The sequence below is a fragment of the Danio rerio genome, chromosome 9 (assembly GCF_052040795.2).
Source record: "Danio rerio strain M-AB ecotype USA chromosome 9, GRCz13ab, whole genome shotgun sequence".
NCBI classification, from domain to species: domain Eukaryota; kingdom Metazoa; phylum Chordata; class Actinopteri; order Cypriniformes; family Danionidae; genus Danio; species Danio rerio.
This window is the reverse complement of record NC_141029.1, coordinates 31,644,002-31,671,322: the sequence shown is the minus strand read 5'-3', so window position 1 is coordinate 31,671,322 and position 27,321 is coordinate 31,644,002. Positions and strand designations below refer to the sequence as shown.

The following is a 27,321-nucleotide window of genomic DNA, read 5'->3' as shown; positions in this document are numbered from 1 at the left end:
CGACCTCGTTATCGTTCATTTAGCAGTGAAAAACAAGATAGATAGATGGGGTGGGGGGGAGACGAGAGGATGAAAAGAGAATGGGGAATGCAGAGGGAGAGGGGAGAGGAAGGCATGTACATGCAGAGGAACCGAGCATGATGGGATACATTTGTGAAGGGAATCTAGGAGAAAGAGGCATTGGGGGAAGAAGCAGGCTTCAGGTGCGCGACTGATGCGAGCGTTCAGAGAGAGAGAGAGAAAAAAAGAGTGGAAGGGAGAAAATAATGCCGTTGATTCCAGTTTGATTCCATTTCGTTTCTTTTATCTGTTACCCGGAGCGCCTCAGGGAAGCTTGGCTTGTTAGCATCACTTGGGCAAAGAAATATAGGCTTCTTTGCTGGAGATACAGATGAAACATCTCTCTTGCTCCTTCCTTCCCCCTTTTCGCTTACATAAAAAGGTCAGAGTTTCCTATAGCAGTTTAAAGCGCACCTGATATTAGAGTTGAAGCTTGTCTCTACACATCTCAGCCTTCATGCATCTGGAAACGGTTGCGTAATGTGCAGCCGACCAAAGCTAAGCAAGCGTTTGGGCGTGTGTGTGCATTTGAGAGCCACGGGGCCGTAGTGATTGGCCACGCACCCCGTAGTTTATTGGGTCAACGCGTTCAGGTTTATGTGACTCTGTAATTGCCTCATTTCTCTCTGACTGTGTTATTAGCATGATGCGTCCAAGCCTCTTTAGATTAAACCCCCATGTTCTGTTTGGGGTCTCCGAGACCTCAGGGCCATGAAAAATATGCTGTAATAATAGCTTAATAGCTTGAAAAATACACAGTTCCAGATCAAATGAAAATTGAGCTTGTTTACTTTTTTTCCATGCACGTTCCTGGTCTTATTGTGAACAATTCATCACGTCAGATTATTTCACTTTTTATTTTGCTTCACCTTCACCTAGCATGAGCTAATGGCCGTATCACTGAGGTCTAGACCTTGGTATTTTTTCCTAGGTGTAGAATAAAAGTTGTGAAATTATTGCCTAATAATAACTGCTGCAAGAATATTGTACCTTGACAAGATAGACGAGTTCTCATCTGGATTGATCTACGGTCCCAGCGCTCATCGCCATCAAAATAAATGAGATGTCAAATCAAAGAAGGCAGGAATTACCGTTACTGTTTACTGAAGACGAGCACAAACTCTTGCACTTGGTTTGATGAGATGCACATAGCTAAACATTTACTATTTGGCAGCTCCGCTGAACAAATGTAAAAGACCTGACAGTAATATCAAGTAATCTGTATGCTTGAACTGTAGAAGAATGAATGTGTATATTGTGAATGAACTTGTAAAAATATATACATAATTAACAGTTACCTGTAGCTTGTGATTCTGAAGTGTTTTCCATGCACTTATGCTTTCAGATTGCATTTTGGGAGCTTGATGTCTGCCCCGATAACATTTGATGTTGAAAGGTTTATTAAAGTGACTTTTATTGACATGTCTGGGTTGGTTATGTAAATGATGAGAAATGAGCACAGAAAGCTGGCAGGACTTTTTCTGTTGCTTTGCAGATCTATTTCTGATTTTCATTTCTAATGCAATCTATAATTCCCAACGACTGAAAAGTCAATAAAACTCACTTTGTTGAATGAGGATTTTTTTTTTGCCTCAAAAGCTGACAGAACAAAGATCAAGTCCTATACAAAAGTGTACACAGAAGTGTATAGATGTGTTTTTACAGTGTAGCCTTTTAGTAAATTCATTTATGATGATCGTCAGACCTATACTACATGATTTTAAAAATTGTGACTGTCTAGCAATCTTGGTTTTTGCACCTATTGTTTAAATGTGTGTATAAGGCCATGCTTCCAACTAATAGCCAAATTTGTTTTTAAACAAACGTTTATACTTATAAGTAAAGCCTGATGCGGTAAATAAAATATAAAAGATAATTAACTTAAGTTAAGATCAATTAAATTAAAGATTTTTTTTAACAACCATTACTTCATTCTACAGTCACATATTGAATAAATAAAAACTAATAGTATTCTTTGCCGGCAGCTAGCTCTGTGCAACTCTCACATTGTCATCTACTGAAGCCAAGCAGGGCTGTGCCCAGTCAGTACCTGGATGGGAGACAACATGTGAAAACTAGGTTGCTGCCAAAAGGGGTGTTAGTGAGACCAGCAGGGGGCGCTCAACCTGTGGTCTGTGTGCATCCTGATGTCCCATTATATTGATGGTGACTCTGTATTGCTCCCTAAGTGCCATCCTTCGGATAAGATGTTAAACCAAGGTCCTGACTATCTTTGGTTGTTAATAATCCCAGGGTGTCCTTCGAAAAAAAGGTAAGGGTTTAACTCTAGCATCCTGGCCAAATTTCCCAGAACTTTGTCTTTAAAACGAAAGCCACAGGGCGGTAGGATGCCATTCCTTTTCGCGCTTACCAGCTGACCGTTTGCCTCCATATATACATCTTTTCCACTGTTACCAGTTTGTCCTGTAGCTCGCGTGGTATATCGGTATACAGACTACAACAAGATTTGAGTCCAGCAAAGAACGATTCAAGAAAGCGGGTAAGACAAAAACAGAAGGCAAAAATAAAATAAACAAGTAAATAATGGGGTAGGAATAGGGTAAAATCTGAAAACCTGGTAAAAATTGGGTGATCTTTTCCTGGATTGCTTTTTAAAACTCTCTGTTAGGTTTAGGGAAGTGGGTGGGTGGGTCAATTGGTGCTTTTGAAAACACTATTGGTTGGGTTTAGGGAAGAGGGAGGGTGAGTCAGTCATTTAGTCAGTCAGTCAGTTGACAGTGTTCTCAGTGGATTTATGCAAGAACAGGATGTGCGAATGGCACTCGCAAGAGAAATTTGAGATCTCAAAAAATGTATACAGTGGCCTCTGGTAGATTTGCAAGAAAAAACAAAAACTGCAAAAAACCTCCGGGGACGTATTTGTCGCTCTTCAGAAATGTAGATAGCGTTTTGTTTTCAATATGAGCCTGGGTTGCATAATTGGCTTCATCACTCTGTCTCCTCTCCACCAATCAGCTGGTGTGTGGTCTGGCGTGATATGGCTGCCTACACGTTATCCAGGTGAAGGCTGCACACTGGTGGTGGATCAGGAGTTTCCTCCCTAAAATGTGTAAAACACTTTGAGTGTCCAGAAAAGTGCTATATAAATGTAAGGAATTATTATTATTATTATTCCAAATTGGTATTGCATAAATTTGGCTCTAAGGAAGCTCGTATATACTGTAATAGATATATTTTGACAAATGTATATGTTTATATAAATATACAATTGATTTAAAATGAGAGTCTTTTAGATTGAATATATTTAAAGATATTTTATTCTTGTATCTATTCCTGTGATGCAAAGTAGAACTGTTTGCATTTTTTCTTCATTTTTCAATGTCACATAATCTATTCAGTAATTATTATTAAAATATTTTAATATTCTGATATAATGCTCAGAAAACAGTCCTATTAATGTTGAAGACATCATGATATGTTTTTTGTATGACTGTATTTTTTTTAATAGATAACCGCCAAACATTTGGGATGTCAGTTTTTGCGAAGAACAAATTGACCTCAAACTGATACAGTATTAATAAGGCAAACATGCATGTCTACTTTGGGTTTAAACAGAAAGATAAACCTTCGGTAATGTCTATCTGATTGGATTTGATTAAAATCAGATGAGCCGATTGAAAGAATTCCAAGGAAAAAAGATACCAAAGATCGAGACTGGTATTATTATTTGACACAAACATTATTCTCTGCGACCCCAAACATGAAAAGCAAAGCAGTTCTCAGGAGAGCATGAAAATTAAATGAAAGAGCTGGACTTCAGCACCACGGACAGTGGCAGAGCGGGTGAACAGGGACTACCGGAGAGCAAGGTATGATGACACCTGAAGAGGTTAACAGGGTTTAGCGAAGTCATTTCAGACAGTACAGTTACAGCATACTGATGCAAGACAGATGTAAGACAAAACAGAAAGAAAACAGCCCAGGATGGAGAAAGAAAGAGAGCCGAGTGGGACAGAAAGGTGATGTAATTGTCATATTAAATGCAATCGATTTGGCAGAATGCGCATGTCATCAAATCGTACCGATTCGCTATCGTATATTCATTTAAAAGATTCAGCAAACTGCCATCTATTGGCTCAGCGTTTTCATAAGTGACGAGAGCTTGGGTTCAGCATGAAGGAAAACGTCTGGAGGGCTGCATATTCTACATGAGCAGTGTGTCACAAAGCATTTCCGCACGCTTTATGCTGTTTATTTTCATACCTTTCAGCATCGATGGAAAGCCAAGTAACGAGTGGATGTTCTGTCCTCCGCAATGGGGAGGAAATGTTCTGTAATGGGTTTCACTTAATTTGAACACAATTGGGAAGTTATTACAGAGACGGATTTAGCCGTTTGTGAATTTGGTCAAGGGCAATGCAGTCAAGCAGGAACACAGAGCACTGAGCTCAATGACAAGAGATTTTCTGTACTGGAATAGAGTCATATTTTCGGGGATGTAAAGCTGTATAATAAGCCTTTGTGTTTTTTAATGCTCTCAAAACAAGTTGAAGGACATTTGTGCGAGTGTTTATGTAGGGTCTGTGACGGGCTTTTGTCGGGTGATTTTTCAGGAGCAATGTTAAGAAATATCCTGGTCACATTTCAGCCTTTTCAAAGGTTTAAAAATTGTTACGAATGTGCAACAAAATGATTTTTTTTTCTTTTTTCATTGTGAGATTATTTTCATGACAATTAAACACATTCTTTCTTGTCCTTTTAATGCTTAATCGTTTGAATACTTGTGATTACAATGGTCTTACAAAGGTAATTATGTTTGCACTTTGATTTAAATGTAAAACCTTTTAATAAAGCATGCACTCTAAAACCTGCTTTGTCAGTTTTAATAAAAATCAAAATTGAGTAAAAATTATTTTAAATTCAATTTTAAAAAGCTAGACAAAAAAGTCATTGTCAATTTACAATTGAATATACACTCACCGGCCATTTTATTAGGTACACCACACTGGTTTTTACCCCCTTTGCCTCCTTAATCCTTCGTGGCAAAGATTTAACAAGGTACTGCAAATATTTCTCAGAGATTTTGTTCCATATTGACATGATAGCATCACACAGTTGCTGCAGATTAGTTAGCTGCACATCCATAATGCGAATCTCCCATTCCACCACATCCCAATGGTGCTCCAAGGGATTAAGTTCTGGTGACTGTGGAGGCCATTTGAGTACAATGAACTCATTGTCATGTTCAAGAAACCAGATTGAAATGATTAGCACTTTATGACATGGTGTGTTATCCTGCTGGAAGTAGCCATCAGAAGATGGGCACACTGTGGTCATAAAGGGATGGACATGGTCAGCAACAATACTAAGGTAGGCTGTGGTGTTGACATGATGCTCAATTGGTACTAATGGACCCAAAATGTGCCAAAAAATATTTCTCACACCATTACACCACCACTACCAGCCTGAACCATTGATACAAGGCAGGATGGATCCAAGCTTTCGTGTTGTTGACGCCAAATTCTGACCCAATCATCCATATGTTGCAGCAGAAATTGAGACTTATCAGACCAGGCAACGTTTCTCCAATTTTCTATTGTCCAATTTTGGTGAGCCAGTGCGAATTGTAGTTTTAGTTTTTCTGTTCTTAGCTGACAGGAGTGCCACCCGGTGTGGTCTTCTGCTGCTGTAGCCTATCTGCCTCAAGGTTGGATGTGTTGTGCGTTCAGAGATGCTCTTCTGCATACCTCGGTTGTAACGAGTGGTTATCCGAGTTACTGTTTCCTTTCTAGCTGGTACCAGTCTGGCCATTCTTTTCTGACTTCTGGCATCAACAAGGCATTTTGCGCCCATAATTTTTATTTTTATTGATTTTTTCTCTTATTCTGACTATTCTCTGTAAACCCTAGACATGGTTGTGTGTGAAAAGCCCAGTAGATCGGCAGTTGCTGAAATACTCAGACCAGCCCGTCTTGCACCAACAACCATGCCACGTTCAAAATCTCTTAAATCACCTCTCTTCCCTATTCTGATGCTCGATTTGAACTGCAGCAGATCGTCTTGACCCTGTCTTCATGTTGCTGCCATGTAATTGGCTGCTAATAAATTTGCGTTAATGAGAAGTTGTACCTAATAAAGTGGCTGGTGAGTGAAAGTATCGTATTTGAATTTTCTTTTCTTTCACTTTCTTTACCAGCATCCACTTAAATTTGTAAAAAATAATCAAGTTAACTTAATTGATTAGATTTGTGTAGGGATGACATGAAAGAATTGTGTGGAACTCTGCTTTTTTACAGTTTACAAAAATGTATTCATTCAAAAGATTTTAACCCTTTAAATTACGATTTGTTTACATACATTCACTGTAGATTTCTTTAAACAAAAATATGCTGTTTTCTATTTACCTTTTTTTTTCAGGGGCATTGTAGGACATTGGGTTAGTTAAAATTAAGTCAGGCATCAGAAACAACGTAAATCTTTATTATTATTATTATTATTATTATTATTTATTTATCAGTTGACAAAAAGAATATTCAGTATTAAGTAGTATCAGAGTATACAAATATAAAAACATGTACATCAACAAATCCAGTTTATGTTATTAGATTAAACAGGAATCAAATAACAGCTTGTGAGTGGTCAGTGTGATAACAATTGGTATTTTGTAGGTTCAGGTTAAAGGGTTCATAGATGGTCCATAAAAATATTCCAGGTTTCTAAAAATATGTTTGTTTTATTTTTTAAGCTATATGTTAGATATTCCAAATGCAGCGTGTCATTTATAATATTTTTAAATACTTCAAATGTTGGAGGGAGTTGCTGTTTACAGTTTAACAGAATATGTTTCCTGGATACATAAGAAATTACACCTATCCTTTTGGTAAAGAGTGTCTGATACCTCAGTCAAGTCCACCTCAAAAAAGATATATTAAAGGGCTCTTGTGAAATTTCTTTCCCAGGATCATCACAGATAACTCACGTACAGTATCCCAAAACTCATTTAGTTTTTTTACAGTTCCAAAAAATATTTATAAAAATGCCCTTATGTTTCTTACATTGAGAAACAATGTAAATCTTGATGCATAAGTATCTTATGCACGACAAAAAACTACCACCCACACACAAATAAATATTTCACAATTTACAAACCAACTCTTATATGCATTTCAGCACACACATAATTATGATTTCATCATTTTTAAATTGCACTGCATAATTGTACTAGTTGTTTGGCAATTAACAAAAGTTAAGTTATCTAATTAAAATCTGAACATTAATTTATTCATTTTTCTTTGGTTTAGTCCCTTTATTTTGTCAGGGGTCACCACTAACTTATCCAGCATTTGTTTTACACAGCGGATACCCTTCCAGACGCAACCCAGTACTGGGAAACACCTATACACACTCATTTACTCACATGCACGATGGCCAATTTCGCTTGTTCAATTCACCCATAGCGCATGTGTTTAGACTTTGGGGGAACACCCAGAGGAAACTCATGCGATCACGGGGAGAACATGTATACTCCACACAGGAATGCCAACTGACCCAGCTGTGACTCGTTCCAGGGACATTTCTTGCTGTGAGACAACAATGCTAACCACTAAACCACTGTGCCGCCCCAAAAGTCAAATTATCTAATTAAAACCTTACTAATAATGGTTTATTTTATTGGTCTGGCTTTGTAAGTTCATTACACTCTAGAGTGAAAGTAAGCTCATTTTAAGTTTAGGGATTTTCCTGTATGTTTGACTTTTTAATAATTAATGAAACTATACACCAATTATTTCTAATATACTCCATATATAAAATGTTCCTTGCTTTTGAGCCACGATTAGCAATAGTATTAATCACAATTTGTGCTTGTTATTTCTGTCTTTGTACTTGGAAAGCAAATGAAACAGAAGCACATCAATCATCTGCGTTCAAGGCCACCAGTGCCATCTCGATTAATGTAATAAACATGAATAAAATGTTGGCCTTGTTAGGGGCACTTTGCGAAATCACATTATGTGAAATGTGAGGCCTATTTAGGTTTTCCTTTTTATATATATATATATATATGTTAGAAATAAACTCTACAGTAGATTATTTGACTGTCCTATCAGATTTTAATAGCTCTATATTCCTCATCTCCAGAGTTTCAAAAAGCAATTAACTGCTTTTATTACAAGCTCATGCCATCTCCAGTGTACAGACACACACACACACACTGAGAGAGATCCCCTAACACACACACACACGTTCTCGCATATGCAAACATTATAAAACACAGCAGTTAATTACAACAATGAAACATAATTAGTTAGTGTATAATTAGTTGCATGGGTTAACTTCTCTATAGCAACCAAGCTTTAAAATGAACTCTGCCTCATATTGACTTAACATCTCAATAATTATGAGAATTTCTGTCGAAAAAAATCTGCATTTCAATAGCTCACATTTTGTCTTTTATCACAGCGGCATATGTGCGTGTTTCCATCTAAAGCTTCACATGCAGAAATTAATGGGAGGCTTTTTAACCTTCAGGATCTGATGTGCGTGTTATGTATTAAAATACTTTGGCTCTCTAAAAAGTAAAGTACTGTGAGAGCAATTGCATCTGAAAAAGAGGATTCTGTCACAATTTACTTACTGTACTTTAATTTTAGGCCTTACTATAGATTTTAGAGGTTGCATTTGCTCTGGTTTCCATTTCCTTGGATGACATGAGGAAGAAATGATGACAGAATTTACATTTTTGGCTTAACTATCATTTTAAGTTAATACATACAAATTCAGCTGATATTTAATTCAGAATTGCAGTGTATTGGCTAAAAAGTGTCCATTATAAAACATAGATCTTGTCCAGGATACAGATCAATAGTCATGTTTTATTTATAATAGATCTTTTATTTACATCTGTGTGTGTGTCTGTGTGTGTGTGTGTGTGTGTGTGTGTGTGTGTGTGTGTGTGTGTGTGTGTGCGTGTGTGCGTGCGTGCGTGTGTGCGTGCGTGTGTGCGTGCGTGCGTGTTTTAAATGTTTTAAAATAAGCTTCTCCTGCTCACCAAGGCTGCTTTTTTTTTTATAAAAAATACAGTACAAATTGCACAATTATGAAATGTTATAGCACTATAAAAGAACTGTTCAATTGTAGTTTATCATTTAATGTAATCATTTATTTAAGTGATTTTAAAGATTAATACTCATTTAGACTCACATGATGCTTCAGAAACCACTCTTATATTAATTATTGTTGTTATAAGTATTAGTAGTAGTAGTAGTAATGGTAATAGTAATAAAAGCAATAATGACAGGAGTAATAAATTCATTTAAAACTACATACAATAAGAAAGCAGTTATTTAAAATTTTAATAAATGTTTAACAATTGAACAATTTTTTTTTTGTATTTAATAAATGCTGATAAACAGAATCATTTTGAAATGAAAAAAGTAACTGAAGTCAATCTTTTGAAAGGTAGTGTTTGTTCATTAAATTATACTTTTTAATGAAGTTTTCTGTTAGATGATTTTCACGCCATGCTGCAATCCATTTTGATTTCAAATAAACTACGACAGAAATGAATGTTTTCTCATGGCGAGATATATATAGACCTTATGTGTAAGGAAAGATGATCTGTTGTTTTATTAGAACAGTTCTTATTCTTTTATTTGAGATCTATTACTGTATGTGAGTCATGTTACAATAGGAACATTATATTGCTGTTTACTGTCAGGAAATTATTTAGCGGAAGGATCAAATTGAACGTTTTCACTTTTTAAAAACAATGCATACATGGGGTGGCACAGTGGCTTAGTGGTTAGCACTGTCACCTCACAGCAAGAAGGTCGCTGGTTTGCATCCTGGCAGGGCCAGTTAGCATTTCTGTTTGGAGTTTGCATGTTCTCCATGTGTTCGTGTGGGTTTCCTCCGAGTGAATGAATGAACATATATTTGTCCAGCATAGAATGGGCCAATATTAAAGTCTCCGTCCAAAAACTTGTGCTGTAGGGGAACTGGATGAACTAAAACTGGCCATAATGTATGAGTGTAAAAGTGAGTGTGTATAGGGGTTTCCCACTACTGAGTTGCGGCTGGAAGGGCATCCACTGCGTAAAACATATGCTAGAAAAGTTGGTGGTTCATTCCGCTCTGGTCACCCCTGATGAATAAGGGACTAAGTTCAAGGAAAATGAATGAATTCAAACATTTTTACTTGATTATTTGTATTATTTAAATGTTTTTTTGTGGTAAAAACCATGGCTAATCTTTGTAAACAAATGTACTTTCCATTTTGAATTCTTTATTGCTTAAATATTCAAATGCAGTGAAAACAGATTACAGTAAAAGTTTGGGGTGTAAATGAGAATGAATATCAATTGGCTGCCTTGGTGAGATTAAAATATCTCATCCTGCAACTTCCCCTCAACCTATAGCCATAAACACTTTTTTATTAATTACCCATATTTTATTCACACTTTCTGTATCATTTTACTCATTTTTTAATCAATATAAATTCCTTTATAATCTGCTATATAATTTACAAAGAAATTTGTATTAAAACTGTAAAGTTTCCTCACTCTGTACACCCCTGATGTTGTTGGCAAATGAGCATGGTTTGTAATTTTGACAATTTCAACTCGACATATGGGTGAAGCTAGTGTAAACATCCTCTGGCAGCAGTGTGGCCTATTTCCACTTAGATACTCTGTAATTAAAAAAGTCAGTTTTTATTATTTGTATGCCTTATGAAGGTCTGTTCACATCAAGAATGACAATTATAATTATTGCTATTTAACAAATGTTAGCATTCTGTATATTAAGTAGCAGTTTTGTTATCTACTGCTTCAAAGTCATGTGGATTTCAATGCGCTGGCAATATTCACAGTAGCTACATAATAACAGTACATATATAATACAACATAACAATATCCTTAATCCAGAGCTTGACTAAACAATTATCTTGTCTAGAAATCTATGTGCTTCCCCTTCTGTTAACCTTTCCTTAAACGTTTTCTTTCTCTCTGCAGTGGACGGCTGCACTGATTGGTCCGTGGACTATCTGAAGTACCGGGTGTTACACGGAGAGCCGGTGCGGATAAAGTGTGCTCTATTTTACGGTTATATAAGAGCCAACTACACCCAGGCACAGAGCATTGGACTCAGTCTGATGTGGTACCGAAGTTCAGGATTGGGACATGGGGACTTTGAAGAGCCCATCTCCTTTGACGGGACCCGCATGAGCAAAGAGGAAGATGCCATCTGGTTCCGGCCTGCCGAGCTGCAGGACGCCGGTCTGTACTCCTGCGTTTTGAGGTGAGAAATAGAGATGTGTGCGCACATGTGTATGCGTGAACACTCATATGCTTAGATATGCAAATCCACGGGGAGAAACACACACACGCACATACACACACTCTGCCTTTCGGACATTAGCAGTATCCGAAAACATGCTTAACTTCCTGCTTTGATGTTTCCTGATTGTCTTTGAAAGCCTTCAAGAAAAGTGTCATGCTGAGAAAATTAGTGTGTGTGTATTAGTGTCTGCTCTTCTTCAGTGTGTGTGCGTGTGTGTGTGCGTGTGTGTGTGTGTGGATTGAGAATCTTCTCAGAGACAGTAAAACTGGAAGTGAAATAAGTGAGCGACGGCAGAGGACAGTGAGACGTTCTGTCATCCATCAATCAAACACTGACACTCCGGCACTCTCCCATAATGCCGCGGGCCACTGTCACACATATTAAACAGTCAGGCAACTCTCCAGGGTCCTCATTTGCTCAGGTTCCAACCAACTTGAGGTCAAAGCACATAATCTACTCATCATATTCACTTTTGCATCACAGAATGTCACTCGTATTTTATATATGTGTGTGTGTGTGTGTGTGTGTGTGTGTAAAAACAACAGACAGATAGAAGGATCGAAGGACAGAAAGAGTGATTTTTTTTTTATATACTGCGCTGCTGTAGGATGAGAACAGTGCTTTACAGTACAGTACCTATGAGTTTATCAAGGTATAAAGGTACTCTGAGATCAACTAGAAAATGTTTAAGGAATCATACACTTGCTCCCAAATGCTATCAAAAGTTAACCTCTGGAAAGAAGACGAATCCCAGTTTGCAATGAGAGTAATGCAACACAGGCTGATTGGAAATATGTGCTTCAGCCTACAATTTTTATAAAACCGCAAAAACATACTTCACCCTACATTGTAATAATTTTTGTAGGTAAAATTAACACTATGGGACAGTATGATGCCAAGGTCGGACATATTATCGATGAAAAAGAAATATTTTCATTCAGTTCTTTGCACCACAACAGATAAATACCACAAAACAATTTAACAATGTCTATGATTTGTAATAGAATAAGCTTGCCTCACCTTTCCATCTAATTATAGACAGCATTTCTGGTGTGGTCAGTTTGCTACGGTTAAGCATAATTCTATAAAAGAAATAAAAGTAATGTGAAATCAAGGTAAAACTATGTGATTTCAGTGCTGTTTTCTTTTACATTTGCTTTTGAAAACACTATTGGTTGGGTTTAGGGATGGGTTTAGGTTGTTAGCAAGGTGATCTGTATAACAAGCCCTGCCTTGTTATGGACTAGAAGGATTAAAAAGAATTTTAAAAATATGGTAATTAACATATTTAACATATTTAATGTATACAGCACCCTCTAGAGGATTTGTGCCCAACAACAGATAAATACCACAAAACAATTTAACCGTGTCTACGATTTGTATTCAAATAATTTTGTCTCACCTTTCTATCCAAATATAATCAGCATTTCTAGTGTGGTCAGTTTGCTCCAGTTTAGCACAGTTCTATAAAAGAGATAAAAGTAATGTAAAATCAAGGTAAAACTATGTTTAAAACTATGCAGTGCTGTTTTATTTTACATTTGCTTTTAAAGAGGTTTAGAGATGGGTTTAGGTTGTTAGCGAGGTGATCTGTATAACAAGCCCTGCCTTGTTCTGGACGTGTATTTGAAGGATCAAAAAGGATTAAAAAAGTACCTTAAGTAACATTTAAGATTTGCACAAATGTATACAGCGCCCTGCAGATGATTTGTAATCAAAAATGTGCAACGACACTTATCCAGAATAATGTACTTTATGCTTTGTAGAAAATGTAGACTGAGGCATGTATTTCCAATCAGCCTGGGTTGAAATCATTTTTCAAGATTGTGAGATTCAAGGAGACTTTTAATTCATTTGTAAGACACAAAATCTTTGTCTTTTAAGTTCAATGAAAGAAAAAAAACATCCCATTCTATAGGTTGAGTGACTCATGATACTTAATTTTTGAGTAAACCGTGCATTTAAATAAATAAATTCTTACTATATGTACATTTCTTTAAATACTGTGGGGATTAAAATATGGTTATAGATTATTAGATAATTTTATTTATTTAAAATTAAAATCATTGCCCCGATGATTCTTAACAGACTAACAGGTAATTTTACTAGGAGTTCTAGCTACATTTTATTTGCTGCCATCTATCTTTTCTAAAAATTATGTAAATTAATTTCCGTTATTATTCTGAAAGCAAATTTTGAATGAATAATTCAATGAATCAGTCATAGGCTTCACTTGTTTAATTATTGGATGACTCAGGACTCTTGAACACATCACTTGAATGAACAATTCAGTGCCCAAAAACATTTCTAAAGGGTGCCTATAGCCTAGTGGACAGTGCACCGATATATAGTGCAATTGCGCGGTGGGCATCCAAGCACATCACACACTTTCTCTGCCACTTCCTGTCAATGCACTGTCCTCACAATTAAAAAAAAATAAAAATGGCAAAAATAATCTTATAACGCTTGGTTGTTAATTCATATTGGTGCAACAATGTTATGACACAGCATCCATTTGAAGTTGGGTTACATTAAAAAGGTGATTTAGGTTAATTAGATTTCTATGATAGACATCAGTGTTTAAATACATATTAAATTCTGTAAACAGTTGTCCCAGTACTTCTGTGATAATCTAAATGATTATAATACAACAATACTGATACTGTGTGGTTGGAAAGATTAAAGATGTTTCATAACTATACATGACAACTGCTCTCTCTGGGTCAAACACAGATTGGAATATACTGCTGCTTAATAACAATCATGCAAATCGCTGGCATTTTAAATTTGTGGGTGTTTGAATTGTGATTTTTCTTTAATATTTAATCTACTACGGATAATAACTTTCTGGTTATTGTATGTAAATTTATGCAGCAAGCAGTTACGTCATCGACTGCTTTAAAGATGGCTGGAAAAGTCATTTTAAAAGAGTGACATCAACAATATTGTTATAAAATAATAACTGCACCTATAATTTGTCAATAACGTTGACCTGATTTAGCTCAAAAATTCATCCTTTTCACATCGGTATAACTGAAAGATTTTTTAAGATTTAATTATTGTATTTTCTGGTATGTTTCTATCCAAAGAAATAATATAGTCAGCACACACAGCCTGTTTTAAATGCGCAGCAAGAACCAACCGTTTTTGTCAGCATATTGTTAAGATTATGCCTTTTACCGGCAGTGGATAACAGCCCAAATTAACTAGCCAAACACTGATCCCCTGGAACCAATTAATGACCGCAAGCGGTAAAATCAGTCACTTATGAGAGTCCAGCTCAGTTAGGATGCTGCCTAAGAAGGAGGCTGCCTATGTAGTCCGCACACTAGACTTGCGGAACATTGTTTATTAAGAAAAAGGAAATGCAGTTGTTTTTGCTCTCTTTCCTCCGAGACTGCCTTTGAGCTGATTAAACCATAAACAATAGTTTTCGGCAGCACACCGGCAGGAGAGAGCAGATATTTTAGTATTCTTTTTGGGTTTATAGGGTGATAAAAATGAGACTGTGCTGACATATGCGGGTGTCTGGAAATAGTGAGAGTGTAAAAATAGGCTTCGCCATACAGTTAATAGGGCAGAGAGAAAGAGAGCTTATAGGTATTTTTTTGTAGTAAATTTGTTTATGCATTTTACGAAAGACAAGTGCATTGCAGGTTGCCCCCCCAAGCACTCAGTAACCATGGTAACACGGTAGGAGGTGTGAGGTCATTAAGCTGAAAAGGTCAAATTTCAACAAATCTTATCAGCAGCTATTAAAGTCAGAGCCTTTGGACAAAATAAACTCTAATGCACTTTTAATGGAGACACTCATCAATGTACAGAACTATGTGTTGACATGCAATACACCTGAGTTAAAGACAGTGTGTATACGTGTGTGTGTGTCATTCTTATGAAGACCAGTCCTTCTAAGTTACCTCAGAAGAACGAACTTGCGAGACAGCAAGAACAGCGAACGTGTCCTGTGAGAAAAGAGATGCTGTGTTCTTCCTGATGGTCACGTGACCTTCACACAATATTAAGGGAAAAGATTTAAACATTAAAGCATTTGTACAATGATTTATTGTTTTTTCCCTTTTCCAAATTTATACTATGAATAAAAACCTTACAAATATACGTTGCACAATGCAGTTGAAACTAAATATAATACGAATTTCAGCAGATAAACATCTTAACTATCTTTGTGCCTTAATAAGATTTTCATGGTAATGTTTACTTTCATCGTCACATTTAGGGAAACTCCAGAGACACATAAGTTATATCTCTAAACTTTAATAATGAATCTTTATAAAATGCTTCCCCTATTCAGCCGCAATGACTTCTGGGACTTCTCGCATGAGTTTTGAGCTCAAGTCTGCATTGGTGGATCCTCGATATCAAGAACACATCCATGAACTTTCAGATGTCCTACGTTCTTGCAGTCTTGAATTTTGGAACTGAACTTTAACAGTTGATGATGACGTTACACGAGGACGCAAGAACGCTGAAGAAAGCATAATTGGAACAGCCCATGGCTGTGTCCAAAATCGCTGCTCAGTACTGCATTTGAATTTAAATGTAATGCTACACCATTCGAAAAGTACGTTCTATATAGTATGAATGTGAGTAGTAACACATGCCATTTTGTCATGATCACGTGACTTATCCACGTCAGTTACGTCACTTTAGTCCTGTTTCTAAATTCTCTCATGGTGCATCATGGGAAAATCTCACCGGAAGTTGTATGTCATCCGGGTATACATACTGTTTTTCGAATTCTATGAATTCTATTTTATTACATACTGTTTTTAGCATACCATATAGTATGGAAGTTTTTCAATATGCGTTCTTCAGCGTTCTTGCGTCCTCGTGTTCTCATCTCATTTATTAAAATTTGTTTTATTTGTATTGTGCAATGTATACTAAGGTCTTTATGCATAATATATATATATATATATATATATATATATATATATATATATATATATATATATATGTGTGTGTGTGTGTGTGTGTATGTATTGAAAAAGGTAAAAACAAATTGTTGTATGAATGCTGTAATGTTTTAATAATTTTAAATCAAAAATGCATGAAGGTCACGTGACCATAAGGAAGGACTCAGCATCTCATTTCTTACAGGATGCGTTCTGTGTTCTTGTCTCCTGAGTTTGTTCTTCTGAGGTAACCTGCCAAGACTGGTCTTCACAAGCATGCAAGTCCATTCTCTGCGTTCTTGGAATTGAGAAACAGCCTATGTCTCCTTAACCAAACACACTTGATTCAGATCATCAGCTCATTAGCAGAGACTGAAAGACCTGTAGGGGCAGCACATTGGCTCAATGGGCAGCACAATTGCCTCACAGCAAGAAGGTCACTGGTTCAAGTCCCAGTTGGGCAGTTGGCATTTCTGTATGGAGTTTGCATGTTCTCTCTGTGTTCGCATAGGTTTCCTCCAGGTGCTCCGGTTTCCCTTACAAGTCCGAAAACAAGTAGTATAAGTGAATTGGGTAAGCTAAATTGTCCATATGTGTATGAATGAATGTGTATAGATGTTTTCCAGTGATGGGTTGCAACTGAAAGGTTATCAGCTGCGTAAAACTTATGCTGGATAAGTTTGTGGTTCATATCGCTGTGGCAACCCCAGATTAATAAAGGCACTAAGCCGAAAAGAAAATAAATGAATAAATAAATGAATGACCTGTAATGTGTATAAACAGACAAAGGAGATATCCAAAACATGCAGTGTTGGTGGTCTTCCAGCAGTGTGGTTGAGAAACACTATATGGCCACTGTTTGCTGTTTGAAAACATACTGTAGACTTAATTTTTTTACAATTATAGATCTAGCATTGCAATCTTACATATTTACATGGTAAACCTAAATGTAAAGTGATTATAAAAAAAGGGTTCCTGCGGTTACCTATGGAAGCCAAAGTATTAAAATATTAAAAAGACACAATCCATATATAATTTAAAAATAATAATAAACTAATAAAAAAAGATAATTTCAGCCTTCAATCTTACAATGTATAATAAATGTAAAGTCAGAAATGACAGAAGGAAAACATGATTTTTTAATTAAATGACCTAGAAATTTCTTTGAATTTGCCAACTGTATAAAACATACTGACAGCTCTGAAGGTCTTTTTCCATACCTTCACATCTTTGATAGAAATCTTGAAGGCATGGTAGGGAAAAAATCTTCTAGTTTAATTGTAAGGGTCATAGAGAGGGTGGAATACTAAATTTGACTTCGAAAAGCATTAGCGAACATTGCAAGTGGACCTCGGGGAAAATGTAAGTGATAAAAAATGTATGAAATGACCCTTTAAAACCTTTGAGGAAACATTTTCTATTCATTTGCTTCTCATATTCCATCAGTAAAGTGCTAATTATTTGTAGCCCTATATGAAAACTGCAGAGAAATTCAGCTCCTTTGTGGTCAAATTACACCTATCATGCTTGAATAACAAATAAAATCAGGTTTTATATTTGTGTAATTGGTTTAGTGTATAGGCTCTGCGAGATGACAGCACATTTGCGCTCAGTGATGTCTCTGGGTGAGCTCTATAGTTTATATAGGCTTACTCTGTTTGTTTGTGTGTGTGTTTTGCAGGAATTCCACGTTTTGTATGAAGGTGTCAATGACTCTGTTGGTTGCTGATAATGACACAGCTGGATGTTACAACTCAAAACTGCGCTACACTGAGAAAGGAGAGCTGGGCAAGAGTAAAGACATCTCCTGTCCCGATATCCAGGATTACGTTCAGCCTGGAGAAAAACCACAGATAACGTGGTACAAGGTATAGTGGGAGTTGCTAAGAGGTGTATTCAGTATACAGCGCACAAACCTGCGTCTTAAAGCACTTGCGATCCAGCATCTTGGCATCTGCCCCCCTGAGAATTTCAATTAAGTCATCGTAAGTCATTGTCAACGCAAACACACCTCCTTTTTATGTAAATTAGGGTTATTATACTTTATGCCTTATTCAGGGAAGTCAGCGCTATTTGCCTGGGGCAGCTAACAGTATGCTTTTACTGCACACGGAAAGCCGTAAACAGAAAATTATTTAAAACTGAGTGTTTATGTAGATATTCAATCGATCATGGGAGCAGTAATTCATCAGATGATGATCGAATTTGCGGAGGGGCAATTTAGTATACAGTTGAGTGCCTTTTCTGCATTTTAAAGAGAGGATTTAGGTGTCTGGATTGCAGTGTTGCAACAGTGACCTACAGATCAGGAACTTGTGATTTAAAAAATATAATATAGTAAGTAAATAAATTTAAAAAGGTAATTGCAACCTTTTAATTCCAAATTTCAAGTCAGAAATTAAAGTAAATTCATATATTTCAAGTTGTATATTTCATGTATATCTACTGTAGCTACTCAGATGTTCAATGTAAGATACAAAGTAGCAATTCTGTTGGTAATTTATAATTTGATATGCAAGTGAAGTTCATAATTCTGAGAAAATAGATGTATAAAATGTATAAAAAGGTAGAATTGGCAGATTTTAATTCACGATTGTGAGTTTGTCTTGATATCATGTGAAGAAAACTCGCAATTCTAAATAAAATGTCACAATTAGTTGACAATAACAAGTATATACATTGCTCAGCATAAATGAGTACACCCCATTTTGTAAACTAATATTATTATAAATTTTTCAGGGAATATGGGTAATAAATATTGGTGCTTTTAAACAAATCAAATTTATTAAACAGATATATTTATTAAAATATTTTAAATAATAAAATAAATACATTTTAGTTACAGAACATCTTTAGAAATGAAAAGATAATACATTTAAATTCATGCAAAATATTCAATCAACAAAATTGTATATATTTTTGTTTCTCTTGATTTGTGCTATTTTTGAAAATATTATTTAGAATTTTTCATATAAATTTGGGTTACTGCTTTTTCACCATTATTATAAGTTATATTGTTAGATTACCTCCAGATTTGGCTTCAGGACTGAACTAATTTATATGCACAAATATAATATTGTAAAGCATCCTATAGAAAATATTAATTTAAATGAGAGATTTGTGAAGGTACTCATGTATACTCACATATGACGAGCACTGTAACTACAAACTGCAAGATATATATTTGCAATTGTAAGTTCTATTTTTTCCACAGGATAAAAAAGCATTATTTAATAAATAAACAAAGATAATTGCAACCTTGGCAACCATGTCATAATGTCAAGTCAGAAATGATTGTAAGTCAGTGAGCTTTTAGTCTGAATTTAAAGGATTGCAATATACCATATAAACATGCAACTTTATTTGTTGTAATTGTATTTTTATATTATTTCATGCAATCTTGATTATATCATGCTATTCAGATGTTGAATATAAGATACAATCTCGAGATTTTGAGAAAAGAAGAAAAAAATCTGATTTAAGTCCCAGTTGGTAGTTCATAACTTGAAATTGCATGACAATTTCATAATTCTGATGAAAAAAGCAAAAAAAAAAATATCAGACAGGGGAAATGCAGAATTGGGAGATGTCATTTAACTTTAGTGAGTTTATAATGTGATATTGTGAAAAGAAACTTAAATTGACATGCAAGTATAGCTTAAAACTGCAAGATAAAAATTTGCAATTCTAAGTGTAGGTATATACAAAATGATTACAACCGGCCTCTAAACGAGCAGAGAGATGATCACGTGAGCTCTACTGGTGCTCCTATTGGCTGTCAGTCAATTCTTAATTTCAAGGATTCTCAACTTTGTCTTATCACTCAACACGCCCATCTGGTCGCCAAAGGTCGCAGTCGCTTGCTAAGATGGAGGTCGCTGGAAGTCGCTCGCTCTACATTAAAATGAACGGTCACTTTGCTTCTGCGAGTCCCTTGTAATGTGAATGAGGCTTAAGAGAGAAAGTTTAAAAAAATGAAAATAATTCATATTTTTCTTAGAATTAACTGTGCGTTTCTAACCAGGGTGCGAATTAGAGGGGGGTTTGGTGGAGATAGACCCTTCTAATTAATGTTTGATCCCTCTGTCAAAACAACATGTATGGGGGGGTCAGTCTCTAAATAGTGAGATATAGTTTGCTCTGATCTGTATAATAAATAGTATTATTAATAATTAAAATAACAAATCATTTAAATATACATTTGAGCACCCCTGTAAAGGTTCATACCATTGTGAATGCATAAATCATGCAGATCTAAAGCACCAATAGACATTGTAAGTATTCACAAGACACTTTTCTTGTAATATAGGTGTTTATTTCTGCATTTAAAAGTAAAGTAAAAATAGCTGCATAGTTTAACCCACAGTAACTTCTGACATGGTTAATTAGAGGATATTGTAGGTCACAATACACTAAATAACCTGCAAAACACTGATAACTTAAATATATTTTATTAATAATTTTATGCAATTTAAATAAATCCATACATTTGATTCACTGAAGTGTGTATAACACAAACTAACATTACTGAAAATGTTCACCTCCCTTAAATTATGAAATGCATTCTCAAAATGTTAAGAAGCATCCTAAAAAAAAAAGTAATTGTGAGAAAAATCATCAGAACTCTGAGATAAACTGTCAGTACCAACTTTTTTTCCCAGTGGCTAAAGCTGCTTTCCATATTTACTGTATTTGATTTGCATGCTGACATCAAAGTGCAGTTTATTCTATTCATTGAATTCCCCTCAGAGATTATCCATCATGCCTATATACAAATGGTCTGTTTGTATTTAGCAGTGTTGTCTTTTATTTCCCTATACATTGTTTTGTTTTGTTTTTTCCTGTGTGCAGGAGTGTAATGTGCAGCAGTGGAGAAGCAGCGTGCTCCAGACTGCAGACCTACTCGCCATTCAGGACGTGAGGGAGGACGACATCGGCAACTACACCTGTGAGCTGCTTTTCGGAGGCTTCCTGGTGCGGAGGACGACCTATCTGAGCGTGACAGGTAGTACCGCGTGACTCCTCTTCAGCCTGAATCTGTATGTGAGACACTGCTGTGATTGTGTAGCTGGAAAAAAAGGGGTCGGTCAGCCGTTTTTGTGGAGAGAGTGAGGTGTTATTTTTCATTTGGCTTATTATTTGCTTCAGGTGCACTTTCTGTGCCATGCTGTTAACAACGACTTTTCTGAGTGTATCATTAATGCACAAGTTTTTCATTGAATAACAGCTTTTCAGTCTGCTCATCACTGAAAGCTATCATATGATTTCAGAAGACTCAGAATCTGTGAGTCATATGGTCTACTTTGTGTGCTTTTTGATTCAGTCATTATCCACCATTTATTTGTTTGTGTGTGTATATGTGTGTGTGTGTGTGTGTGTGTGTTTCAGAGATGAAAAAATTTGTATTATTTGAAATGTGAGAGTGCCTTAACTTTCTCTTTAAATTCATTTCATCTACTATTATTGAAACGTGATATGTATTTCTGCAACACTGAACACAGGATAAGGAAAAAAAGGTTTTTGTTTGGTTATTGTCAACTATACATTATTTACATTATTATTTACATGTACTTTTAGTCATTTAGCATTCTTTATTATTTAAGAAACAAAATAAAACAAGAAAATCAAAAAGTATTGAACGTTAACATGGACAATGTTCCTCAATATGGATGACATTTTACATCTGTTGAAATATTCAAACCATTCCATGTGTGTTCGGTAAAAAAGGTCAGGAGAGGGTTTTCTTTAATGTCAAACATATTAGTAATTTAATGGATACAAATGAATAATTCGAATAATTTGCAGAATTCTGTTATCCTCAATGCAATGCAAGAGTTACATTCTGGGGTGCGCAGAGTTTTCATTTCCTGACTTAAATATGCATCTGATATTAACAGGTGGAGTTTAGTGGAACACGTCACTTGTCAATCATTCTCTAGTCCTCCATTGGCCGCACCCATACATACGTCCTCTTTTTCTGTGAATTCTTTGCACACCGTTAAAAAGCACTAGACTTGCAAAATCTGTGCTCACAGGAAGTTTCCCTGCAAAGCTCAAGTTAATTTTAGACAAGCTTCATCTACTTCTTAAGAAGATCAGTTAATATATCACCTTTAAGCAAAAAAATTACAATTGTTTAATAAAAAGAAAGAGACAACATGTTAAAAATTGTTTTGTAACATTCTTTTTCCTTGCACACACCCTTTTATGGCTGTGTTTATCAGAAATCTATCAAATGTTCACAATTTATTATATACAGGGTGTCTGTTGGGTCTTAAAATATCTTAAATTCACTCATTAATACAGAAACTATTTACAGAAGTAACCAGGCCAGTAGAAAAAAATCCTTAGTGTTTAGCCCTGTATAAGTCTAAAATTCCATTCATAATGGTCTTAAAGGGTCTTAATAAGTCTTAAATTTGATTTGAAGAAACCTGATATACTGTACAGTAACTATAAAATATATATTACCTGTCCAGGGTTTGGAAACAAAATATTGTATTAATGTTTTTAAAGGAAGTATCTTAAACATGCCAGTTATTAGTATTAATATGCTGCAGTTATTCATTAAAACTACAGTAATAATGTTAGTATATATTAAAATGTAATTTACAAAGCTGAATTTTAGCAGCAGTTGTATCAGTCCTCACTGTCACGTGATCCTTCAGGAATTATTTCAATTTCATGCTCGAAAAACATTTTTGATTATAAATGTTTAATTAAACATTTTCACGCAAATTTGAAACGCATTCAATTCATCCAAATTGACTTTTTAAAGTTTCAGACACTAATTTTGAGAGAAGCAAAGGATATGATTGATCGTGGCTGGTCTCTCATCTGTAATCATTAGTAAGCCAATCAGATTATTCCAAACTCACTATACTGTAAGTAGCCTGTCCAAAACTACTCCCTTTGTTTTTTGAAGACATAATGTAATGCTAAACCATTTACAATTGTTCACTATATATTCTGACTGCACAATACATTGTTACAGCATTGATATCGCAATAGTCACATTGCAATCCGCTTGTTAAGTGGTGACGTGTTTGTGACGTATGTAATACTGTTTCCGGGTCCAAGCCGCCACTCAATTGAGTGGAGAAATCATTCGTTTATTATCACGTTTTATTCCTATCACACATTAAAGTTAATTTTATATAAAATCATAGTGTACACAACAATCTCTGGGCTCAACAATTTAACAATTTATAAAAAAATAATCACTTTCTGGCCATCGGATATTAGGCATGGACATATATACTGCAATCGTGATTTTCGAAAGCCTTAAATCGCTTTGTAAACGTTTATTATTACCATTTCATGAGTCTCCCCATTCAGTTGAATAGAGCGATTGGATCCGGAAGCCGCTTTGCGTGATGTCACACTTAACAAGCGGATAGTCACATCCTGAGTATATACAATGTTGAGTCTGGATTATAATTTATCATTTCACATGTGTTTTGTTGAGGCCCATGACTGTGTGAATTTTAAAAGCATTCAGGCATGAAAAATTGTACTGTTTGTAACTTTGACAAATTGGCCATTATTGATTTTATTCAATTGTTTATAAACTGAAGACTATACTGTGTATATATATATATTTTTTTTTCAATATTCTATTGGGTTTTTCTCAACATTAAAACAAGACATCTAAATATTTGAACATCACATGAAAACAAAACCATTCCAGGACAACATACAAAACTTAAAAATAATAACAAAACAAAAAAACAGATCAGGAACTGGTGATTAAAAAAATAAATATAAAATAAGTAAATGAATTAAAAAAGGTAATTGCAACAATAACAAAGGGGTTAGTATAGGGTATAATTATTAGGGTATAATTTTGCATTTAATTATTCAATTACTGTATACCTAAATACATTTCGACTTCTTTCTAAAAAATGTAAACACTGTTTATTTAATTTGCATCTTTATCTTTATTGAATCTTTGATCCTAGATTATTATATTTTACGCACTACGCTAGAGAATCTCTCAATCTAAAATTATAAATTCTTTCAAATAGTTATTCAACTCATCTAATGAAATTGTATTCATATCGCAATATATATCACAGAATAAAAAAATATTGCAGTGTTAGATTTTTTCAATATCATGCAGCCCTTCTGCTATGGTAAGGTACCTTATAGTTTACAAATGAACTGTTTTTTTTTTTCTACAGTATAGATTTTGTACAGCATAAATAGCATTTTTACACCCACAGAATTTACACACTGCAGCTCTAAATACTGTGTGCAGTGCAGTCAGTCAAATAGTAAAGGCATTGCTGCAGTGGTTAATGACAGCAGCCTTTTTTATTAACGTGTGGCCTTTAGGATGATGGAGAGAGACAATGATGAAGAATGAGACTGAATTATGACACAAGGCCAGACCTGCGTTCCTGTGAGCGCAACTGCTCAAATGTGTCGTGAGCATGTGCTTTAAATCCACTACACACATTTGACCTCTATTACTACTCCACACACACAATAACACAGATAGAGAGAGAGAGATAGAGAATGACATTTATACAGACACAACACTAAGCCAGCAATAGAAAGGTCATTTTGCTCTATATTTTTACGTTTAAACATCTCTGTCTACGATTAAACAGATTCTTATTGGCCCCTGGCGAATTGGCTCCTTTCTGCCACTGGAGCGGGTCAATAAAACGGCACGAACAGGTGAAAAGAGGTCAGACGTTATTCTCTCTTCTCCTTCCCAAGCCCTCGTTCAGTTGAAACCTATTAAAACACTCGACGCTTCTCTTGCCGTACTCATTTAAAGCCTATTTTAGGACGGCATTAGACTCTCAGGGACGATTTCCTGGATGGAACTTATAGTCCAGGACGGCAAAATGATTCTCAGCGGAAAAAAGCACCATTAACAGTAAAATTTAGTCCGCGGCTCGATTTAACCCTCGTCACGGAGACAGAGTTTTGATGTTAGGAGTCGTATAGCAGTTACAGCAGAATGTTTGCAGCTGGTTACAGCAGCACGTCTCTATAATTGCTACAGAAACTGGCCTGGATGGTACATCTCTGCGGCGGGTTATCTGGTGGAGCTGCCTGTGCGCCTCAGGGAGGAACTTAGCGGAAGAACACGGAATCATTTTCTTGTTTTTGAGTGCTTACAGACAGTCTATTACTGCGGACATGCTTTTCGACAACAAAGATTTGAGCGCTGCATTTTTGTGCGCGCGCGCGCGTGTGTGTGTGTGTATGCGTGCATGTCTGAAATTTTGAAGCGTGAAACTGACCTACAAAAATACACAGGCGATGATGTGAATCAGTGCTATTGTACATCATCTCTCGAGGCAGAGGGCCAGAAATGTGTGTTTAAACAGTTAATCATGCACGTTGCACACTCACACACAAGCAAATGCATGCGCAAACAAGGGAAAACGACTTCTTGTGAGAGCTTGTATGTGTGTGGTTGAGTGTGAATGATCAGTTACAGAAGCAGATTATCGTAGTAATGGAAGCAAGTAGCTCAAGCTGGTTTTTAACAGTGAGTAAGTTGCCTTTCTGTATTGTAGTGTGCCCTGATATAAATCTACAGGATGCTCTGCGATGTCCTGCGTGTTGACCTGGCTGGTCGTCTGCCCTCTCTCTCACCCAGTGATTCATCATGCTTTGCCTCTAGTGGGGGAAAACAATATATTGTTACAAAGACACAGAGAAAAAAAAAGAAAAACAGCTGAATATGTTTTTTTTAGATAAATGGCAGTAGTGAATATAAAGTCATTAGAAATGCTTGAGGTGCTCAGTAATGAATACAGGCATCAGATTTTTTTTTTACAATAAGGAACACTTAATGGGACAAATCATGTTTTTTTAATATCACTTCTTTATATAGATGTAACCCCGCTGGTCCTACACCACCCAATCCTATCTGAGCTGGGATCCAGCCGGCGACCTTCCACATGGAAGGCAGTTACTATTGCAAGGAGGTTAAAGACCATGGCCTCTAGTGTCTGTCGCTGGAGCACCTTTTAAATGTCAGAGGAGTGAGGTTTATAGTACTTGCACAGCACTTCACTAGCTGGCCTCCATTACACTCACCCCCTAAACCTCACTCCCATCAGGGTCACGGCACCAATGCAACCCTGCTGGTCCTACACCACCCTACCCACTCCGAGCTGGAACCAGTGACTTTCCTCATGGGAGTCGGTTGCTCTAACAAGGAGGTTAAAGACCATGGCCCCTAGCGTCTTTTGCTAGAGCATCTTTTAGAGGTCAAAGGAGTGAGGTTTACCTGCACAGCACTTCACTAGCTGGCCTTCAATCCACTCATCCCCTAAACCTCACTCCCATTCGGGTCACGGCACCAATGTAATCTTGCCGATCCTACACCACCCAACCTGCTCCGAGCTGGTATGAAACCAGCAACCTTCTGCATGGGAGTCGGTTGCTCTAACAAGGAGGCTAAAGACCATGGCTCCTAGCGTCTGTTGCTAGAGCATCTTTTAGAGGTCAGAGGAGTGAGGTTTACCTGCACAGCACTTTACTAGCTAGCCTCCGTTACACTTGCCCATCTAAACCTCACTCCCATCTGGGTCACGGCACCAATGTGAAGCTGGATTTATACTTTTGCCTGGTGTCGCATCACACACCTCCGCTGACTGCGCATGCACCTCGCTAAATGGACGAGGCTTTTATATTTGCCGCATTCGCCATTGTGATATTTTTTAAAATGATAGGGGGCGGTCAAAAGAAACCCACCGTAAAATCGGACAGATAAACGGAGAAGTAGAAAGTTTCCAGTAATACGTGATATCATTAATATCATTCAATATTTATTAACTAATTATTTTTTTAAATTATTTTAATGATTATAAGGGTTTTTATAACCATTCAAGATTTCTTTAAATCAAACATTGCTGCATCACTTGCTTTTGTTCACATCTTGGACAGTTTTACCTTTTAAAGTTTATTAAAGAATTAATGACACATTATTGTCTGGCTAGTTTCTGTCCTATACCTATGGTAAAAAGGCAATAATGGTCCAACATTTTTGACCAATATCACCAATATAACCTAGAGA

At 36.1% G+C, this 27,321-nt stretch overlaps 1 protein-coding gene across 16 annotated transcripts in view; it reads left to right on the top strand.

The window, feature by feature from the left end:
• The window catches only part of il1rapl1a (interleukin 1 receptor accessory protein-like 1a), a 269,892-nt gene that overhangs the window by 175,651 nt on the left and 66,920 nt on the right, over positions 1-27,321 (top strand). For all 16 annotated transcript variants that reach the window (NM_001077576.2, XM_087266966.1, XM_087266959.1 and 13 more), the window contains 3 exons: positions 11,034-11,319; positions 17,956-18,142; positions 21,126-21,279. In NM_001077576.2, coding sequence (NP_001071044.2) covers positions 11,034-11,319; positions 17,956-18,142; positions 21,126-21,279 — 627 coding nt within the window. The remainder of the gene's footprint in view (positions 1-11,033; positions 11,320-17,955; positions 18,143-21,125; positions 21,280-27,321) is intronic.